The 19336-nt window shown below is 41.0% G+C and overlaps 1 protein-coding gene across 1 annotated transcript; it reads left to right on the forward strand.

The window, feature by feature from the left end:
- The first annotated feature begins 5527 nt into the window (after positions 1–5527).
- LOC126939958 (olfactory receptor 1E2) lies at positions 5528–6472 on the forward strand. Its single transcript, XM_050765850.1, has one exon. It carries the CDS (start codon positions 5528–5530, stop codon positions 6467–6469), a length of 942 nt encoding a protein of 313 aa, XP_050621807.1. The 3' UTR covers positions 6470–6472.
- The last annotated feature ends 12864 nt before the right edge of the window (positions 6473–19336 follow it).

The raw sequence follows: 19336 nt of genomic DNA on the forward strand, positions 1-19336 counted from the left end.
TGCTAGAGACAAAGTAGCTCACAAAGTAACAAAAATTAGGGGTACCAGAAATGTTGGTGTGCTTTGAACCAGGAGCCCATATATCATCATGTTTCTCCCATAACCATGATTCACGAGTCTGGAAATCAAGGAGTGGTAGCAGGGCTGACTTCCTCATTATTAGAGCAACTAATGTGCCCACGGAAGTTTTGCTCCCTACCTCCACAGTTTTGGGCTCTGTTGATTAACAGACCTTACTTTTAAAAAAGTCTTATTTGTAAGTAGTTTATTTGAGAATTTCACCTCATGCGAAGAAGTAAGGAATAGAGGGGGTGTTAAATAGGGAAGAAGGGAGACCAGTTACTAGGATGGCTTATTGAGTTGGCAACCACTAGGAGGGACTAAGGCATATATGCGTAAGCTCCCAGCACCTGTATTTAAGGGTTGACCAACACGGCAACAACGCCCTTGTACTTTCTGGTTGTGTATGTGTAAGCATTGGGCTGTTTTTCCATGATTTTCCACCCATGGAATCAGAGAAACCTTATGGCAGGGCACAAGAAGCAGATGGAATAGGCCTGAGGTAATACTGTCAGACCGAATCTATGTGAAGCTGGTCAAAGTCTGCGCAGAATTGGTTATTGCCACCGTGGCTGGAATACGAGAAGATGGCTGAGAGGATTTGAAGTGGTGGACAAGAAGTATCTGATACAATTCTTTTTTTTTTTTTTTTTTTTTTTTTTTTGAGACGGAGTCTTGCTCTGTCGCCCAGGCTGGGGTGCAGTGGCCGGATCTCAGCTCACTGCAAGCTCCACCTCCCGGGTTTACGCCATTCTCCTGCCTCAGCCTCCTGAGTAGCTGGGACTACAGGCGCCCGCCACCTTGCCCGGCTAGTTTTTTGTATTTTTTAGTAGAGATGGGGTTTCACCGTGTTAGCCAGGATGGTCTCGATCTCCTGACCTCGTGATCCACCCGTCTCGGCCTCCCAAAGTGCTGGGATTACAGGCTTGAGCCACCGCGCCCGGCCTATCTGATACAATTCTTAAGGAAGGAATGTTTTACCTGAAGTGCTTCCATGGTTCCATTCTACTGAAAGTTGAGACTGCCATTTGGCAATTTTGGTTCTTTATGTTTCTGAATCAGTAGGCAAAAAAGGAGTTTACTGTACTGCCTGTGGTAGTTCAATCCCAGCTAACAATGGAAAATTGTGTTTCTCTGCATAATGAGGAAAGGGAAGACCATATCTGATATGCAGGGGATTCTTTTAGCTGTCACTTAGTAAAAGTTAATGGAACACTATTATAGCAACCCAAGAAAAACAATAACACTGAGGATTCAGACTCACAAGGAATGTGGGTTGAATCTAGCTGAAGTTATGTAAAAGGGTACATGGAATAGTTGTGGAAGAAGGAGTTGTAAATGTCAGTTGTGGTCTTGTGATCAGTTGTAGGGTAAGGAAAAGCTAGTATGAGGAGGTAATATGACACATGAAGAGTGGTTGAGATAATGATGGTGTCCAGTTATTAAAGGTCTTCCTAGAGAGGTAAGGAGCTAGAAGTAGCTCAAAGGGCTGCAAATATGAATTTACTTTTCCATATTTGCCTGAGGAAGAATTGAATGTGATCCAGAAGAGCATCTTTTCTCTTACTCCTGTCCTTTCGCTCTATCTGTATATGGTTGGGTCATGGAAGTCTGATCCTTGTTGGTTACCATTTTTCTCTCTCCTAGGGCCTATTTACAGGGAGTTGGGTTATAGTGAGAGATTCTGCCACCTGGAAATATTTCCAAAGCATATGTCTTTCCATAGCGGTCCTCTATTCAAAGACCACTGATGGCTTGTTGTTGTCTACAGGATAAAACCTAAACTCTTACACCCTTAAGATATTTCAGGACATTTACGGCCTGGTCCCTGCTTGCTTCTGTGACTTCTCCAACCATTTTTTCTTCACTTCTCAAGATGTAGGCCCAAACCTCACAGGCATGCTCTCCATTCCCTAAGCAGGCAGTGATTAAGCACCCATCCCTGAGCTTCTCTCCGTTCTCGTGATTCCCCAAAGGGATCGGCAGCTGTAATCAGTCACTGTAAGGTGTAAGGTGTGATCAGCAGCTGTAATCAGTCACTGTAAGGTGTAAGGTGTGATCAGCAGCTGTAATCAGTCACTGTTGCAGGACTCTACGCTGATTTGTTCTAGAGAGGTCCTGTGTAATTACTTTGTTTTTAATGAGGTCCTCCAGGATCTAGGCTCCTCCGGGATGCACAGTCCCCTAGGGCCAGGGGTAGGTAGAAAAGGAGATGTCAGAAGGGTGGGTACAGACATAGGTGACGACTACAAAGGCTGTTGCAACCAATAAAGGGGAGGAGGATTTTGGATCAGGGCCCTGGAGTTAACCTCAGACACAGAGTAAGTTGGGCAGGAGGGTGAATAAGCTGGTACCTTAGTATCCCTACAGCCTGAGGGTCTTGATTTCCCCAGTTGTATGATGTTCTATAGGATAGTTTTTCAGACATAACTTTCCTTTTCTCCACCTCTCTGCCTTTCAAGAGTTTTCTACATTCCAGAAATATTTTGATTTAATGTTCACAACTTAATATCTTTTTATTAATGACAGTGTCCATTAATACTATGCAATGTCCTCTCATGATTGTAGATTTCAACATAATGACATCTCTATGAGATAGGCGTTTAATACAGAGATTTCAAGCCCTCGGCCATATATTTGAATTACTTAAGGAGCTTACTTAAGGCCCCTTCCAGAGATTCTAATTACATTTATTGGGGGATGGTGCCATAATCTCTACTTTAAAAATGTATTATATGTCCTTACTACTCAGTGTGATCCACAAAACAGCAGAATTGGCATCACCAAATGTAAAATTTTAACTTTCGAAATGTAGAGTATTAGGCCCTACACCAGACCTATTGAATCAAAATCAGCATTTAGCAGGACCACCAGGTGGTTTGTATGTCAGTTAAAGTTTTAGAAGCAGTGACCTTCGTGATTCTTGTTTTCAGTCCAGACTGAGAAGTATAGATTTACCAGGTGAAGAAGATGAAAGGCATTATTGAGGGAGCAGCTGAAATGTATATTCCCGATCAGTGGCAGCATTCACAAGTGATGTCTCTCCGGTTTGGAATTTCTAATAAGACCCTTGACACCAGAGATTGGTCCCACTCATTTCCCAAGGAGGCAGCCTTCTGAGAAAACAGGCATGTGAAACTTCGCTTGATGCCATTTCCCTGCAGTACTAGCACAGTATGTCCAAATGTGAAAACCTGTTAATGTGGCTAGATTAAACAGCAGCAGCAGAGTGAAAATCCCAGCAGTTAGACTCAGCTACATCCCTCTAGGAAAGGAGCTTCTCATATACCCTAATACCCTTCAGCTTTCTTAGCTCAGAGGCGTTTTGAGGTATGGATATCTGGAGAGGAAGTACAGCGAGGTCTCAAGGGTGGATATCCTCGTTCCCTTTCTCCCCAAACTATACAAACTTTCAGATACATTTCTTCATGTCAGTGTAACTGAACCATGTAGACATCAACACCAAAACCAAAATGACAGTGTCAACATGCATAATGGGCTGTCTTTTTAAAATAAAGAATAGGGTGGTTGGATGGTCTAACATTTTCCATAGGTCTGAAGTTTATCTCAGAATTTTGTAATAAAGCGTCAAAACTAGCACTAAATGGTTAAGGCTAGTGAATTCTTAATTCTGGGAGTATTTAATAGGAGTAGTTATTCTAACTACAATGGGATTTGACTGCTTTAAAGTTGGAGGGGCCAGGTGCGGTGGCTTATGCCTGTAATCCCAGCACTTTGGGAGGCCGAGGCGGGTGGATCACCTGAGGTCGGGAGTCCGAGACCAGCCTGACCAACATAGAGAAACCCCGGCTCTACTAAAACTACAAAAATTAGCTGGGCATGGTGGCGCATGCCTGTGATCCCAGCTACTTAGGAGGCTGAGGCAGGAGAATTGCTTGAACCTGGGAGGTGGAGGTTGTGGTGAGCCGAGATCGTGCCATTGCACTCCAGCCTGGGCAGCAAGAGCAAAACTCTTGTCTCAAATAAAATAAAAAATAAAGTTGGAGGAATATATGTCTCAGCCTGAAGGACAGCTAACAAATACTAATGAAACATTGGCCATATCCAGTCAGCATCCCAGGTGCTGGCCTTGCTGCAGTCACGAAGGCAGTTATGGCCTTTCCTGTATGGAATTTACAATTTGGTAGGAAACTCAGCTATAAACAAGCAATCAAGGTCATTGAATGCTGCTGGATGAGTACAGGGTGCTGTGGAAACATAGAAGCAGGTCTTACCTGGTCTGGGCAGACAAGGAAGATTGAGCTGAGCCAGTGACATGTAATAAACCTGAAGGAGAAGCAGGGGTATGCCAAGTAAAAGGCAGAGAGAAGAAGATGTTACACAGAAGGAACAGCAAGTGTGAACGTCTGGAGGCAAGAAATTATGACTTCTAAGTCCAGAATTGCAGGAGAATGCTGATGCAAGAGTCACTGTGGGACCAGATGAGGCTGTGGAGGTAGGCATGGGTCAGATAATGAAATATCGTTTGCGTCCTTGAAAGGAATTTTGCCTGTATCTTAAGAATGATGAGAATCCATAAGGACTCTGAGCAGGAGAATGATGATCAGATTTTTATCTTAGAATGCCACAGTGTGAATGGATTGAAGGCTAGTGAGCATAGCAGCAGGGAGATGAAGTAAGAGACTATTCCAATAGTCCAGACAAGAAAAGACATTAGCCTGTTGCAGATTTTGGCAATTGGGATAAGCCGTGGTTGAATCAGAAATAGAACGAAGTACAGAATCTATATGACTTGCTAGGATTAGATGTTGATCTTGAGAGAAATAAATGAATGAAAGAAAACTCCCAGGTTTCTGACTTGAGTGTGGATTCCTTTTACTGCGACATGAGTGACTGGAGGAGCGGATTGGGAGAGTGGCAGGGTGAGATGAGTTTCATCTGGGATCTGTTAAACTGCGTATGGTCACGATCCATGGGGAGATAATCAGGAAGCAACTGGTAATACAGTACTAATGATGAAAGGTTTACCCATGAAGTTTAGACGGTAATCAGTGTCACAGGGACAGGTGAACTCTTTCAGGGCTTGATCTGTAGAATTAGAACAGAATTTAGGAAAAATTCCCAGAAAACACCAGTATATAAGATACTGTTAGAGAAGAAACCATTAACAGTTGTTAAGGAATGGCCAGTATGTGTCAGGAAACCAGTGTGATTGCACGGAAGCTAATAGATAAGAGTGTTTTAGAAAGAAAGCAGTAACATTTGTTACATGTTATCAAAAGTGAGATCAGTGTGAAAAGTAGTGTGGATTTTGTGATGTGGCACATTTCTGATTATAGAGATAATTATAGAAATCTCTGAATATACAGATTGTTGTTAGGGAAAATGATGGTGAAATCAATGACTGAAGAACACCTATTGACAATGTATCATAGGAATATATTTATTTTTATTGGTGGTTTTAAGGGATCCTATTATATTCTCTTAAAGATACTGGAGACAGAGCATGATGGGACGAAATCAAACCAGCATCTCAGAGTTCCTGCTCCTGGGCCTGCCCATCCAGCCAGAGCAGCAAAACCTGTTCTATGCCCTGTTCTTGGCCATGTATCTTACCACCCTCCTGGGGAACCTCCTCATCATTGTCCTCACTCAACTGGACTCCCAGCTCCACACGCCTATGTATTTGTTTCTCAGCAACTTGTCCTTCTCTGACCTTTGCTTTTCCTCGGTCACAGTGCCCAGATTGCTGCAGAACATGCAGAACCACGACCCATCCATCCCCTATGCGGACTGCCTGGCCCAAATGTACTTCTTGTATTTTTCAGATCTAGAAAGCTTCCTCCTTGTGGTCATGGCCTATGACCGCTATGTGGCCATCTGCTTCCCCCTGCGCTACACCGCCATCATGAGCCCCATGCGCTGTCTCGCCCTGGTGGCGCTGTCCTGGGTGCTGACCACCTTCCATGCCATGTTACACACTTTACTCATGGCCAGGTTGTGTTTTTGTGCAGACAATGTGATCCCCCACTTTTTCTGTGATATGTCTGCTCTGCTGAAGCTGGCCTGCTCTGACACTCGAGTTAATGAATTGGTGATATTTATCATGGGAGGGCTGATTCTTGTCATCCCATTCCTACTCATCCTTGGGTCCTATGCACGGATTGTCTCCTCCATCCTCAAGGTCCCTTCGTCGAAGGGTATCTGCAAGGCCTTCTCTACTTGTGGCTCCCACCTCTCTGTGGTGTCACTGTTCTATGGGACCGTTATTGGTCTCTACTTATGCCCATCAGCTAATAGTTCTACTCTAAAGGAGACTGTCATGGCTATGATGTACACTGTGGTGACCCCCATGCTGAACCCCTTCATCTACAGCCTGAGGAACAGAGACATGAAGGGAGCCCTGGAAAGGGTCATTTGTAAAAGGCAAAATCTCTTCCTTCTATGATGGTGATGCTTGGGAGTCTTACATGATTTTATCCAATAGATACATGGACATTAATCTTTCAATATTATTGCAGATCTCTTTTTTTCTCCACAAGGAACTTTTTGTTTAAATGTAATATTATATAGTTTCTGAGTAAGTAAAACAAATGTGGGGGGACATGTAGTTGAAGTAAGAAGGTGTTCTCAGTAACCTGCTAGGAAGATTTTCCTTTATGCTAATCCCAGGTGAAGAAAATCTTTAAAGATTGAAAATCTTTAAATTAAAAATTCTGTCTTCATTGTTAAACCACCAATTTATCATGTGTACTTACAAAAACCCTGCAGGTCTGCATTAAATGATAGTCTGTCCTCATGTCAATAATAAAACCCAAACATCTCAGTCCCCTTCTTTACTAAACAAAACTTCAAATTTTGAAAAAAATATTTTTACTCATTTTCCTGAGCAAGTGTTCACATCAGCCTGTCTTCTAACCTTGTTTTCTTCTTAATTTTTATGTCTGCATGTCTTTTTACCTGACCCAAACCTAAAATGAACTTTCTATTTGCTTAGATACCATAGTTTAGTCTATCTGTATCTGAGAACTAAGTCATACCTGAGGCCCTAAAAGGACTTCTCAAGCATGGGGAAGGGAACCAAAGTCTGCTTAAGAACCCCACTCATTTGTTCACTCATTCATTTATATTAGTTATTTAAAATTGTTTTAAACATTGACACATAATAATTGTATATATTTATTGGGTACAGTGTGATATTTTGATACGTGTATACAACGTACAATGATCACATCAGGAAAATTAGCACTTCTATCACCTCAAAATTTATCATTTCTTAGTATTGAGAACATTCAACATTCTCTCTTCTAGTTATTGGAAAAATGCAAAAAAATTGTTTGCTAGAGTCCTACAGTGCTATAGACTACTAGAACTTATTCCTCCTATCCTGTAAGTTTTAATCCATTAACTAACCTCTATAACCCCACTTCTTCCCCTTCTCAGCCTCTAGTGGCCAATATTCTACTCTATACTTCTATACTGCCAACTTTTTAAGCTTCCACACGTGAGCGAGAATATGTGGTATTTATTTTTCTGTGCCTGACTTATTTAACAAATATCCTTCAGGCTCATCCATGTTGCCATGAATGACAAGATTTTATACTTTTTAATGACCGACTAGTATTCCATTGTGTATATATACACCATATTTTCATTATTTATCTGTTGATGGCCACTTAGGTTGATTCCATATGTTGGCTGACATAAATCGTGCCTAGGAGTGAAGATGTCTCCTGGACATACCTATTTTCTTTCTTTTGCATACACACCCAGTAGTGGGATTGCTGGATCATTTGGTAGTTCTATTTTTAGCTTTTTTTTGAGAACTTCCATACCATGTTCCACAATGGCTGTACTAATTTACATTCCCACCACTAACAGTATATAAGAATTACCCTTCTCCCCATCTTTGCCAACATTTGTTATTTTTAGTCTTCTTGATAAGACTCACATTAATTGGTGTGAGATGAGGTCTCATTTTGGATTTGATTTGAATTTCCCTGATAATTAGTGACGTTGGGCATTTTTTCATGCACCTGGCCATTTGTATGTCTTTTTTTTTGAGAAATGTTTATTCAGATCCTTTGCCCATTTTTTACTTAGATGATTATTACTTTTTGCTGTTGAGTTGAATTCCTTGTACATTCTAGATATTAAAACCTTACCAAATGAATAGCTTACAAAGATTTTCTCCCATTCTGTAGGTTTTCTGTTCATTCTGTTGATGGTTTTCTTTGCTGTGCAGAAGCTTTTTAGTTTGACATAATCCAATTTGTCTGTTTTTTCTTTTGTTGGCTGTGCTTTTGAGGTCTTATCCACAAAATCTTTGCCAAGAGTAAGGTGCTGAAACATTTTCCCTATGTTGTCTTCTAGTAGTTGCATAGTGTTGGGTCTTACATTTAAGTCTTTAATCAATTTTGAGTTAATATTTGTATATGGTGAGAGATAGGGGCCTAGTTTTATTCGTCTGTATGTAGATATTCGGTTTTCACAGAACCATTTATTGAAGAGACTGACTTTCCCAGTGTATGTTCTTGGTGCTTTTGTCGAAAATCAGTTGGCTGTAAATACATGGATTTATTTCTGGATTCTCTATTGTGTTCTATTGGTGTATCAGTCTGTTGTTATAGCTGTACCATGCTGTTTTGGTTACTATAGTTGTGTAGTGTAGTTTGAAGTCAGGTAGTGTGATGCAGAGTTTTGTTCTTTTTGCTCAGGATTGGTTTGGCTGTTTGGGGTGGTTTGTGGTTCCATATAAATTTTAGGATTTTTTTCTATTTCCTGAAAGAATATCATTTCTATTTGATAAGAATTACATGAAATTGGTAGATTGCTTTGGGTAGTATGGTATTATTAATGATATTATTTCTTCCAATCCATGAACATAGAATGTTTTTCCGTGTTTTTTGGTTTTTTTTTTTTTTTTTTTTTTTTTTTTTTTTTTTTGCATCCTCTTCATTTTCTTTCATATAATTTTCCTTATAGAGACCTTTCACTTCACTGGTTAAATTTTTTTCCTAGGTAGTGGGATTGCTTTCTTGATTTGTTTTTGGCTACTTTGTTTTTGGTGTATAGGAATGCTACTGATTTTTGTATGTTGATTTTGTATTCTGCAACTTTACTGAATTCACTTAATTTAATTTAAATGTAAGACATTTTGATGGGATTCTTAGGTTTTTCTATAGATAGGATTATGTCATCTGCAAAGGACAATTTGACTTCCTTCTTTTTGGCTTGGATGTTGTCTATTTTTTCTCTTGTCTAATTGCTCTGGATAGGATTCCAAGTAGCATATTTAATAAGATTGGCAAGAGTACACATCCTTTTCTTATTCCAGTTCTTAGAGAAAAAGCTTTTCTCCATTCAAGATGATGTTAGCTGTGGATTTGCCATCTTTGGTCTTTATTGTGTTTAGATACATTTCTTCTATACCTAATTTATTGAGAATTTTTTTCATAAAGTGGTGTTGAATTTTATCAAATGCTTTTTCTGTGTCTATTGAGATGATCATATGGGTTTTGTCCTTCATTCTGTTAACGTGATGTATCTCATATGTTGATTTCCATATGTTGAGCCATCTTTGCATTCTTGAGATAAATCCACTTGATCATAGTGCATAATCTTTTTGATGTGCTGTTGGATTTTGTTTGCTAGTATTTTGTGAAGAATTTTTGCATCTATGTTCATCAGGGATATTGGCGTGTAGTTTTCTATTTTTGTTTTGTCGTCTTGTTTTGGCGTCAGGGTAATGCTATCCTTGTAGAATGTGTTTGGAAGAGTTTCCTCCTCTTCAGTTTTTTGAAACAGCTTGAAAAGAAATGGTATTGGCCTTTTTTTTCTCTAAAGTTTTGAACAATTCAGCAGTGAAACCATTTGATCCTGGACTTTTTTGTTGTTGTTGTCAGATGTTTACTTACAGATTCAATCTTATTACTCATTATTTGTCTGTTCAGGTTTGTTTTTTTCTTCTGGGTTCAATCTTTTTTTTTTTTTTGGTGGAGTCTCACTCTGTTGTCCAGGCTGGAGTGCAGTGGTGAGATCTCAGCTCACTGCAACCTCCGCCTCTTGGGTTCCTGCCATTCTCCTGCCTCAGCCTCCCAGCCCGAGTAGCTGGGACTGCAGGCACCCACCACCACGTCCAGCTAATTTTTTGTATTTTTAGTAGAGATGGGGTTTCACTGTGTTAGCCAGGATGGTCTCAATCTCCTGACCTCGTGATCTGCCCACCTCGGCCTCCCAAAGTGCTGGGATTACAGGCATGAGCCACCGCGCCCGGCCTCTTCTTGGTTCAGTCTTTATAGGCTGTTCGTGTTCAGGAATTTATCTATTTCCTCTAGGTTTTCTAATTTGTTGGTGTATGGTTGTTCATAATATTTTCTAATGATCCTTTGTATTTCTGTGGTATCACTTATAATGTCTCCTTTTTCATTTCTGATTTTATTTATTTGGGTTTTCTCTCTTCTTAATTAGTTTAGCTAATGGTTTGCCAATTTTGTTAAACTCTTCCTAAAAGTCACCTTTTCATTTTATTAATATTTTGCATTTTTAGTCTCAATTTTATTTATTTCTGCTTTGATCTTTATTATTATTTCTTTCCTTGTACTACTTTTGGGTTTGATTTGTTCTCACTTTTCTAGTTCCTCGAGGTGTATTGCTAGTTTGCTTATTTGAAATCTTCTTTTTTTTGATGTAGGAGTTTGTTAACTATAAATTTCCCTCTTAATACTGCTTTTGCTGTATTCTATAAGTTTTGGAATGTTGTGTTTCTATTTTTATTTTAAGTTCCAGGGCAAATGTGCAGGATGTACAGGTTTGTTACATAGGTTAATGTGTACCTTGGTGATTTGCTGCACCTATCAACCCATCACCTAGGTATTAAGCCCAGCATGCATTGGCTATTTTTCCTGATGCTCTCCCTCCTACTGCCCCCGACCCCAACAGGCTCCAGTTATATCCCTCTGTGTCTATGTGTTCACATTGTTCAGCTCTCACTTATAAGTGAGAACATGTGGTGGTTGGTTTTCTATTCCTGCATTAGTTTGCTGAGGATAATGGCTTCTGGCCCCATCCATGTCCCTGCAAAGGACATGATCACCAGTGGCTCACGCCTGTAATCCCAGCACTTTGGGAGGCCAAGGTGGGCAGATCACCTGAGGTCAGGAGTTCGAGACCAGCCTGGGCAACATGGTGAAACCCCATCTCTATAAAACTACAAAAATTAGCTAGGCATGATGGCAGGTGCCTGTAATCCCAGCTACTGGGGAGGCTGAGGTGGGAGAATCACTTGAGCCCAGGAGGTGGAGGTTGCAGTGAGCTGAGATCGTGCTATTGCACTGCAGCCTGGGTGACAGAGTGAGACTCTTGTCTTGAAGAAAAAAAAAAAAAATCTCATTCCTTTTTATGGCTGCATAGTATTCCATGGTGTATATGTATCATATTTTTTTTAATCCAGTCTATCATTGATGGGCATTTGGGTTGATTCCGTGTCTTTGCTATTGTGAATAGTGTTGCAGTGGACATATGTGTGCATGTACCTTTATAACAGAATGATTTATATTCTTTTGGGCATATACCCAGTAGTGGGATTGCTGGGGCAAATTGTATTTCTGGTTCTAGGTCTTTGAGGAATTGCCACACTGTCTTCCACAATGATTGAACTAATTTACATTCCCACCAACAGTGTAAAAGTGTTCCTGTTTCTCTGCAGCTTCGCCAGCATCATTGTTTCTTGACTTTTTAACAATCACCATTGTGACTGGCATAAGATAGTATCTTATTGTGGTTTTGATTTGCGTTTCTCTAATGATATGCGATGTTGAGTTTTTTTCGTATGTTTGCTGGCTGCATGTGTGGAGATTGAGGAGAATAACCCTGCACTGCCCAAGGCAACAGCAATGGCCTTCTCCGAGGCAGTTGCCAGGCAATGTTTATTCTCCTCAGGACCCACCCCCAACACCCCTGTTTGCATCTAGACCTATAACTAGACTAAAGTCCTGGCAGGCCCCCAGATGTGAGGTTCAGAGTGTGACCCGTGAAGAAGTGTGCTATACTCCAAAAGAACTGCTTGAGTTTTCTAATTTAAATGAGCAGAAATCTAAAGAACAGGCATGGGAATGGATATTAAACATGTAGGATAATGGTGGAAGGAGCATAAAGTTGTATCTGGCTGAATTTATTGCTTTGGGCCCCCTAAGCAGGAATTCTGCATTTATTATTGTAGCTTGGGGAGTTAAAAAGGTTCTACTGACTTATTTGTTGGTTGGCTGAAATATGGATTAGAAGATGGCCCACTGTGAGTGAGCTGGAAATGCCTCATCTCCCTTGGTTTAATGTAGAGGAAGGAATCCAAAGGCTTAGGGAGATTGGGATGCTGGAGTGGATTAGTCATTTTAGAACCTCTCATCCCAGCTGGGAGGGTCCAGAAGATATACCCTTTATCAATACTTTGTGAAATAGATTTGTGAGGGCAGCACCTGCGTCCGTGAAGAGCTCTGTGATTGCTCCTCTCTGTATGTCAGATCTTACAGTGGGAACTGCAGTCACTCAACTATAAAATTTAAATGCAATGGGAATAATTGGATCCCGAGGTGGCAGGGGCCAAGTGGCAGCACTCAACCATCAAAGACAAGGTGGCTGTAGCCACCGTAATGGACAGCAGAGGCAAAGCAGCAATCAGAATAGTCTGACTCATGTAGAGCTCCGGCATTCGCTAATTAATCATGGTGTTCCTAGAAGTAAAATTGACAGGAAGCCTACTGCATTCTTACTTGATTTATATAAGCAAAAAACTTCCAGGTCCAGTGGACAAAATACTAATTTGATATATAAAAACAGAGAATCATGGCCCCTCAATCAATATCCAGACTTGAGCCAGTTTACAGACCCGGAACCCTTTGAATGAAGGGGAGGTGGGGTCCCCTTGAGGAAGGACTCCACTAGACTACTGACAACTTATGCTGTTAATCTTTCTCCCATTCTTCCCGAAGGAGACCTCTATCCTTTTACCAGGGTAACTGTGCACTGGGGAAAGGGGAATAATCAGATCTTTCAGAGACTACTAGACACTGGTTCTGAGCTGACATTGATTCCAGGGACCCAAAACGTCATTGTGGTGCTCCAGTTAAAGCAGAGGCTTATGGAGGTCAGGTAATTAATGGAGTTTTAGCTCAGGTCCAACTTACAGTGGGTCTCCATACTCATCCTGTGGTCATTTCCCCAGTGCCAGAATGCATAATTGGCATAGACATACATAGCAGCTGTCAGGACTGTCACATTGGCTCCTTGACTGGTAGGGTGAGGTTTATTATGGTGGGAATGGCCAAATGGAAGCCATTAGAGCTGCCTCTACCTAGAAAAATAGTAAATACAAAACAATATTGCATCCTTGTAGGGATTGCGGAGATTAGTGCAACTATAATGGATTTGAAGGATGCAGGAATGGTGATTCCCACCACTTCCCCATTCAACTCTATTTGGCCTTGCAGAAGACAGATGGATCTTGGAGAATGACAGTAGATTATCATAAGCTTAACCAAGTGGGGTCTCCAATTGCAGCTGTTGTACCAGATATGGTTTCATTGCTTGAGCAAATTAACATATCTCCTAGTACCTGGTATACAAGCCATTGATTTGGCAAATGCTTTTTTCCCCATTCCTGTCCATAAAGCCCACCAGAAGCAATTTGTCTTCAGTTGGCAAGGTCCAAGGTTGGCAATATACCTTTACTGTCCTATCTCAGGGGTATGTCAGCTTTCCAGTTTTGGATTATAATCTTATTCGGAGAGATCTCGATTACTTTTCCCTTCCACAAGATATCACACTGGTCCATTGCATTGATGACATTATGCTGACTGGATCCAGTGAGCAAGAAGTTGCAAACACACTGGACTTGTTGGTGAGTGAATTGTTGGGAAATAAATCTGAATAAAATTCAGAAACCATTCTCATCTTGCTATGAAGACCTAAGACTGGGTAATTTATGGGGAAAAGAGGTTGATTGACTCACAGTTCCACAAGCTGTACAGAAAGCATGACTGGGGAGGCCTCAGAAAGCTTACAGTCATGGCAGAGGGTGAAGGGGAAGCAGACACGATTTACATTGCCAGAGAAGGAGGAAGAGAGCAAAGGGAGAGGTGCTACACACTTTTAAACAACCAGGTTGCATGGGAACTCGCTCACTATCATGAGAGCAGCAAGTGAGGAGTGTGCCTCCATCATTCAATCACCTCACAGCAGGCCCTTTCTCCAACAATGGGAATTACAATGCAACATGAGATTTGGATGGGAACACAGCCAAACCATATCAGGGACTGGCACAATTGCCCTTCATTCTCAGGTCTTCAGCTTTAGGCTGAATTACACCACCAACCTCCCTAGTTCTCTAACTTGCAGATCATGGGATTCCTTGGCCCCCACAACTGCATGAGCCAATTTCCATACTAAATCTCTTCATATATGCATGTATATATACACAGTTGGCCCTCTATGTCCATGGATTCTGCATCCATGGATTCAACCAACCGCAGATCAAAAATATCTGAGAAAAAAATGCATCTGTACTGAACATGTATAGACTTCTGTTTCTTGTCCTTATTCCCTAAATAAAACAACAACTATTTGCATAGCAATAATAATAATAATAATAATTCAGGAACCTTCTACCTCTGTAAAATTTCTAGGGGTCCAGTGGTGTGGGGCCTGTCAAGATATTATTTCTAAGGTGAAGGATAAGTTGCTGCATTTTGTCCCTCCTACAACCAAGAAAGAGGCGCAATGCCTCGTGGGCCTATTTGGATTTTGGAGGCAACACATTTCTCATTTGGGTGTGTTACTCTGACCCATTTATTGAGTGACCTGAATGGCTGCCAGTTTTCAGTGAGGTCTAGAACAGGAGAAGGGTCTGCAACAGGTCCAGGCTGCTGTCCAAGCTGCCCTGCCTCTTGGGCCATATGACCCAGCAGATCTAATGAGGTGTCAGTGGCAGATAGGGATACTGTCTGGAGCCTTTGGCAGGCCTCTGTAGGTGAATCACAGTGGAGGCCTCTAGGATTTTGGAGCAATACCCTGCTATCTTCTACAGATAACTACTCTCCTTTTGAAAAATAGCCCTTGGCCTGTTACTGGGCTTTGATAGAAACTAAACGTTTGACTATGGATCATCACGTCACCATGTGACCTGAACTGCCTATCATGAACTGGGTGCTTTCTGACCCATCCAGCCATGACATGGGGCATGCAGAGCAACATTCCGTCATCAAATGGAAGTGGTATATACATGATCAGGCTTGAGCAGGTCCTGAAGGCACAAGTAAGTTACATGAGGAAGTGGCTCAAATGCCTACGGTCCCCACTCCTGCCGTCCTGCCTTCTCTCCCCAAGACTGCACCAATAGCCTCATGGGGAATTTTCTATGATCAGTTGACAGAGGAAGAGAAGACAAGGGCCTGGTTTACAGATGGCTCTGTACAATATGCAGACACCACCCAAAAGTGGACAACTGCAGCACTATAGCCCCTTTCTGGGACATCCCTGAAGAATAGTAATGAAGGGAAATCTTCCCAGTGGGCAGAACTTTGAGCAGTACATCTTGTTGTGCACTTTGCTTAGAAGGAGAAATGGCCAGATGTGCGACTATATACTGATTCACGGGCTGTAGCTAATGGTTTGACTGGATGGTCAGGGACTTGGAAGAAGCATGATTGGAAAATTGGTGACAAAGAAATTTGGGGAAGAGGTATGTGGATGGACCTCTCTGAGTGGTCAAAAGCTGTAAAGATATTTGTATCTCATGTGAGTGCTCACCAAATGGTGACCTCAGCAGAGGAGGATTTTAATAATCAAATGAATAGGATGACTCATTCTGTGGACATTACTCAGTCTTTTTCCCCAGCTGCCCCTGTCATCTCCCAATGGGCCCATGAACAGAGTGGCCATGGTGTCAGGGATGGAGGTTACACATGGGCTCAGCAATATGGACTTCACTCACCAAGGCTGACCTGGCTACGGCCACTGCTGAGTGCCCAATTTGCCAGCAGCAGAGACCAACACTGAACCCTTGATATGGAACCATTCCTTGGGGTGATCAGCCAGCTAGTTGGTGACAAGTTAATTATACTGGACCTCTTCCATTATGGAAAGGGCAGCAGTTTGTCCTCACCAGAACAGACACTTATTCCAGATATGGGTTTGACTATCTTGCACACAATGCTTTTGCCAAGACTACCATTCCTGGACTCACAGAATGCTTTGTCTACCATCATGGTATTCCACATAGCATTGCTTCTGACCAAGGCACTCACTTTTCAGCTGAAGAAGTGTGGCAGTGGGCTTGTGCTAATGGGATTCACTGGTCTTACCATGTTTCCTATCATCTTGAAGCAGCTGGATTGATAGAATGGTGGAATGGCCTTTTGACGTCACAGTTACAATGCCAACTGAGTGACAGGGGATTACAACGGAAAGGACATCAATGTCCAGACCCTATTCAAGAAGAAATCTCTAGGAAAACTCAAAGATAACAGGGGAAATAAATACAAAGACATCTGAGGAAATTTAACTTCTGATGGCTCCAGCTATAGCAAACAGTAAACACAGTCTGACTCCTAAGCAGATAAGCACAATATCTCACACTGAAGGGCTGTTTACCTTGGTCCTTTTTACCCCATGCATCATGTTCAGCATTTAACAAAAAATTACAAGGCATTCTAAAAGAGAAAATACATAGTCTGAAGAGACAAAACAAGCACCAGAATCAGTCTCAGATATGGCAGAGGTTTTGAGAATTATTAGACTTGGAATTTAAAATGACTATGATTAATAAGCTAAGGGCTCTAATGGGAAAAAGTGGACAACATGGAGGAATAGATGAGTACTGTACAAAGAGAGAGAAAAACTCGAAGAGATAACCAAAAGAAAATGTTAGAAATAGAAAACACCAACAGAAATAAAGAATGCCATAGATGGACTCATCAGTAGATGGGACAAAGAAACTATAACCTTGAAGATATGAAAATAGAAACTTCCCAAACTGAAAGGCAAAGAGAAAACAAAATTTAAAAAACTGGAACAGAATATTTGAGAACTGTGGGGGCAATTACAAAAGGTGTAATGTGTGTGGCAATACCAAAAGGAGAAGAAAGAGAAAAAGGAATAGAAGAAATAGTTGAAGTAATAATAACTGAGAATTTTCTAAAATTAATGACAGACACCAAACATCTTGGAAGCTCAGAGAACACCAGATAAGATAAACAGTGTATAATCTACACATAAGAATAATATATTCAACTTGCAGAAAATGGAATACAAAGGGAGAATCTTGAAAGAATCCTGGGATGGGGAACTCAACTTACTTATAAAGGAAAAAGGATAAGAACAACATTAGTTTTCTTGCAAGAACCATGCAAGGAAGATAAGAGTGGAATAAAATATTTCAAGTATTGAAAAAAAAACCAAGCTAAAATTCTGTGTCCTATAATTTGAAAGAGAAAGAGAAACAGACAACAGACTTTCTCAGACAAACAAAAATTGAAGGAATTTGTTGCCAGTAGACCTGCCTTGCAAGATATGTTAAAATGTTCTTCAGAGAGTAGGAAAATGGTGTAGTTCAGAAACTTGGATTTACATAAGGAAAGAAAGTATTTGAGAAAGAATAAATGAAAGTAAAATAAAAATGTTTTTATTTTTCTTATACTTAATGGATCTAATCGATACCAATTCATTCAAAAGAATAGTAAACCCGGGAGGCAGAGCTTGCAGTGAGCAGAGATCACTCCAAACTCCGTCTCCAAAAAAAAAAAAAAAAAAAAAAAAAAAGAATAGTAGCAACAATATAGTGGTGGTGATACCAATTCCAGATTGCCAAGATTGGTGTGAGCATGGCCAGTGACACAAAGAGGAAGTCTCCTGTTGAGCTTCTGGGAAGTAGTTACTTGAGTATGTTGAAGTCAAAATAATAATGTAGAGATGAATATCTAAATTTAACATTTTATTTGAAAACTAAAAATTGCAATTTCGGGCAAAAATAAAGAGTAGGTAGTCTCTAGTATGTCCAAAGAGTGAAGAGAAGAGTGGAGGTTTTTTAAAAAGGAGAGATGTTATATACTGTTTTTGGAAGACAGTTCATTGGCACTAGTAAGTTTTTGGGAGCTGGCAAGCTCTGATTGGTGGTTAATAGCAGTGGGTAAAACTAGCCTTAGAGTCACAGCAGGTTGTTTCAGTAGCTATTAGATAAAACCGGTTTCAGATTAAAATGGGCAGTTTCAAACAGCTGGGCTTGTGGAAAATTTAATTCTTGGACGAGGTGCTATGTGCCCCTCATGTTCCTGGACAACTGACAGTTGGTCGGGCTGCTTATTCTCGTGGCCCAACAATGAGATGTAGATGAGCTGGGAAAGAAGAGAGATTTTATTTCTGTGGCCAGTTACAGGGAGAAGGCCTGGAAATTATCACCAGATCAACTCAAAATTACGAAGTTTTCCAGAGCTCTATATCTTCTAAGCTATCTGTCTACATGTAAGTGTCCATTCATCTAAAGACATACATGATTAATTTCTTCTAATCTACAACTGAGATCTGAGTCCTAAAGACCTTCCTCTGGAGCCTCAGTAAATTTACTTAATCTAAATGGGTCCAGGTGCTGGGGTGATTACCCTTATCTTGTTTCCCGCTAAATCATGGCGGTTTGGGGCGTTCCTTCAGACCCCCAATAAACTTGTCTGTGGAGGTCTGGGGGGGTTGTTTGGACTCCCAATAAACCTCGTTTATTCCTAAACGGGTCCTGTTAAGAATTTCTTCGTTATCTTGTCATGCTTCAAGTCCCAGGAAAGGCCTGGGAAAAACTCTTGGTAGGCTTCTGTTACATCTCAGCCTTTGTATAAGAGCACTGGCTTTATCAGCTTAATATTTAACTTGACCACTCATTTAGTGCTGAGACAGTTGTTACAGAGACCTGCGTTAGTGAGACGTGGCCTGCCATCCTAGTGCTTTCCCACCCCAAGTCCCTTGACCCCGATTTAGCCGGGTATGACAAGAATGACCTAATTTGTATGTAAAATCAACTTTTCACAACCAATAAAAAGTAAAACATGAGAGGAAGCATACCTCTTCTTTGCTGGTCTTTGAAATGTCTGCATGTGATTCCTGGAGCTGCTAGAGCCGTAAAGAAAGTATCACTGAAGCACTGGGGAACCGGCAGAATTGCTTGCCTGCTGTGTGAGGATATGTCCCCACACATCTGGTGTCAGGAGTGTTGTTGAGTGGTATATAAGAGTAGGAAAAACACTTGGGGTTATTTCCTTTTATCTTCAGACTATTGTAA

Source organism: Macaca thibetana, chromosome 16 (genome assembly GCF_024542745.1).
Source record: "Macaca thibetana thibetana isolate TM-01 chromosome 16, ASM2454274v1, whole genome shotgun sequence".
Lineage (NCBI taxonomy): Eukaryota > Metazoa > Chordata > Mammalia > Primates > Cercopithecidae > Macaca > Macaca thibetana.

Coding starts and splice junctions, on each gene's coding strand:
- LOC126939958 (XM_050765850.1), top strand. CDS start 5,528: ATGATGGGACGAAATCAAACCAGCATCTCAGAGTTCCTGCTCCTGGGC.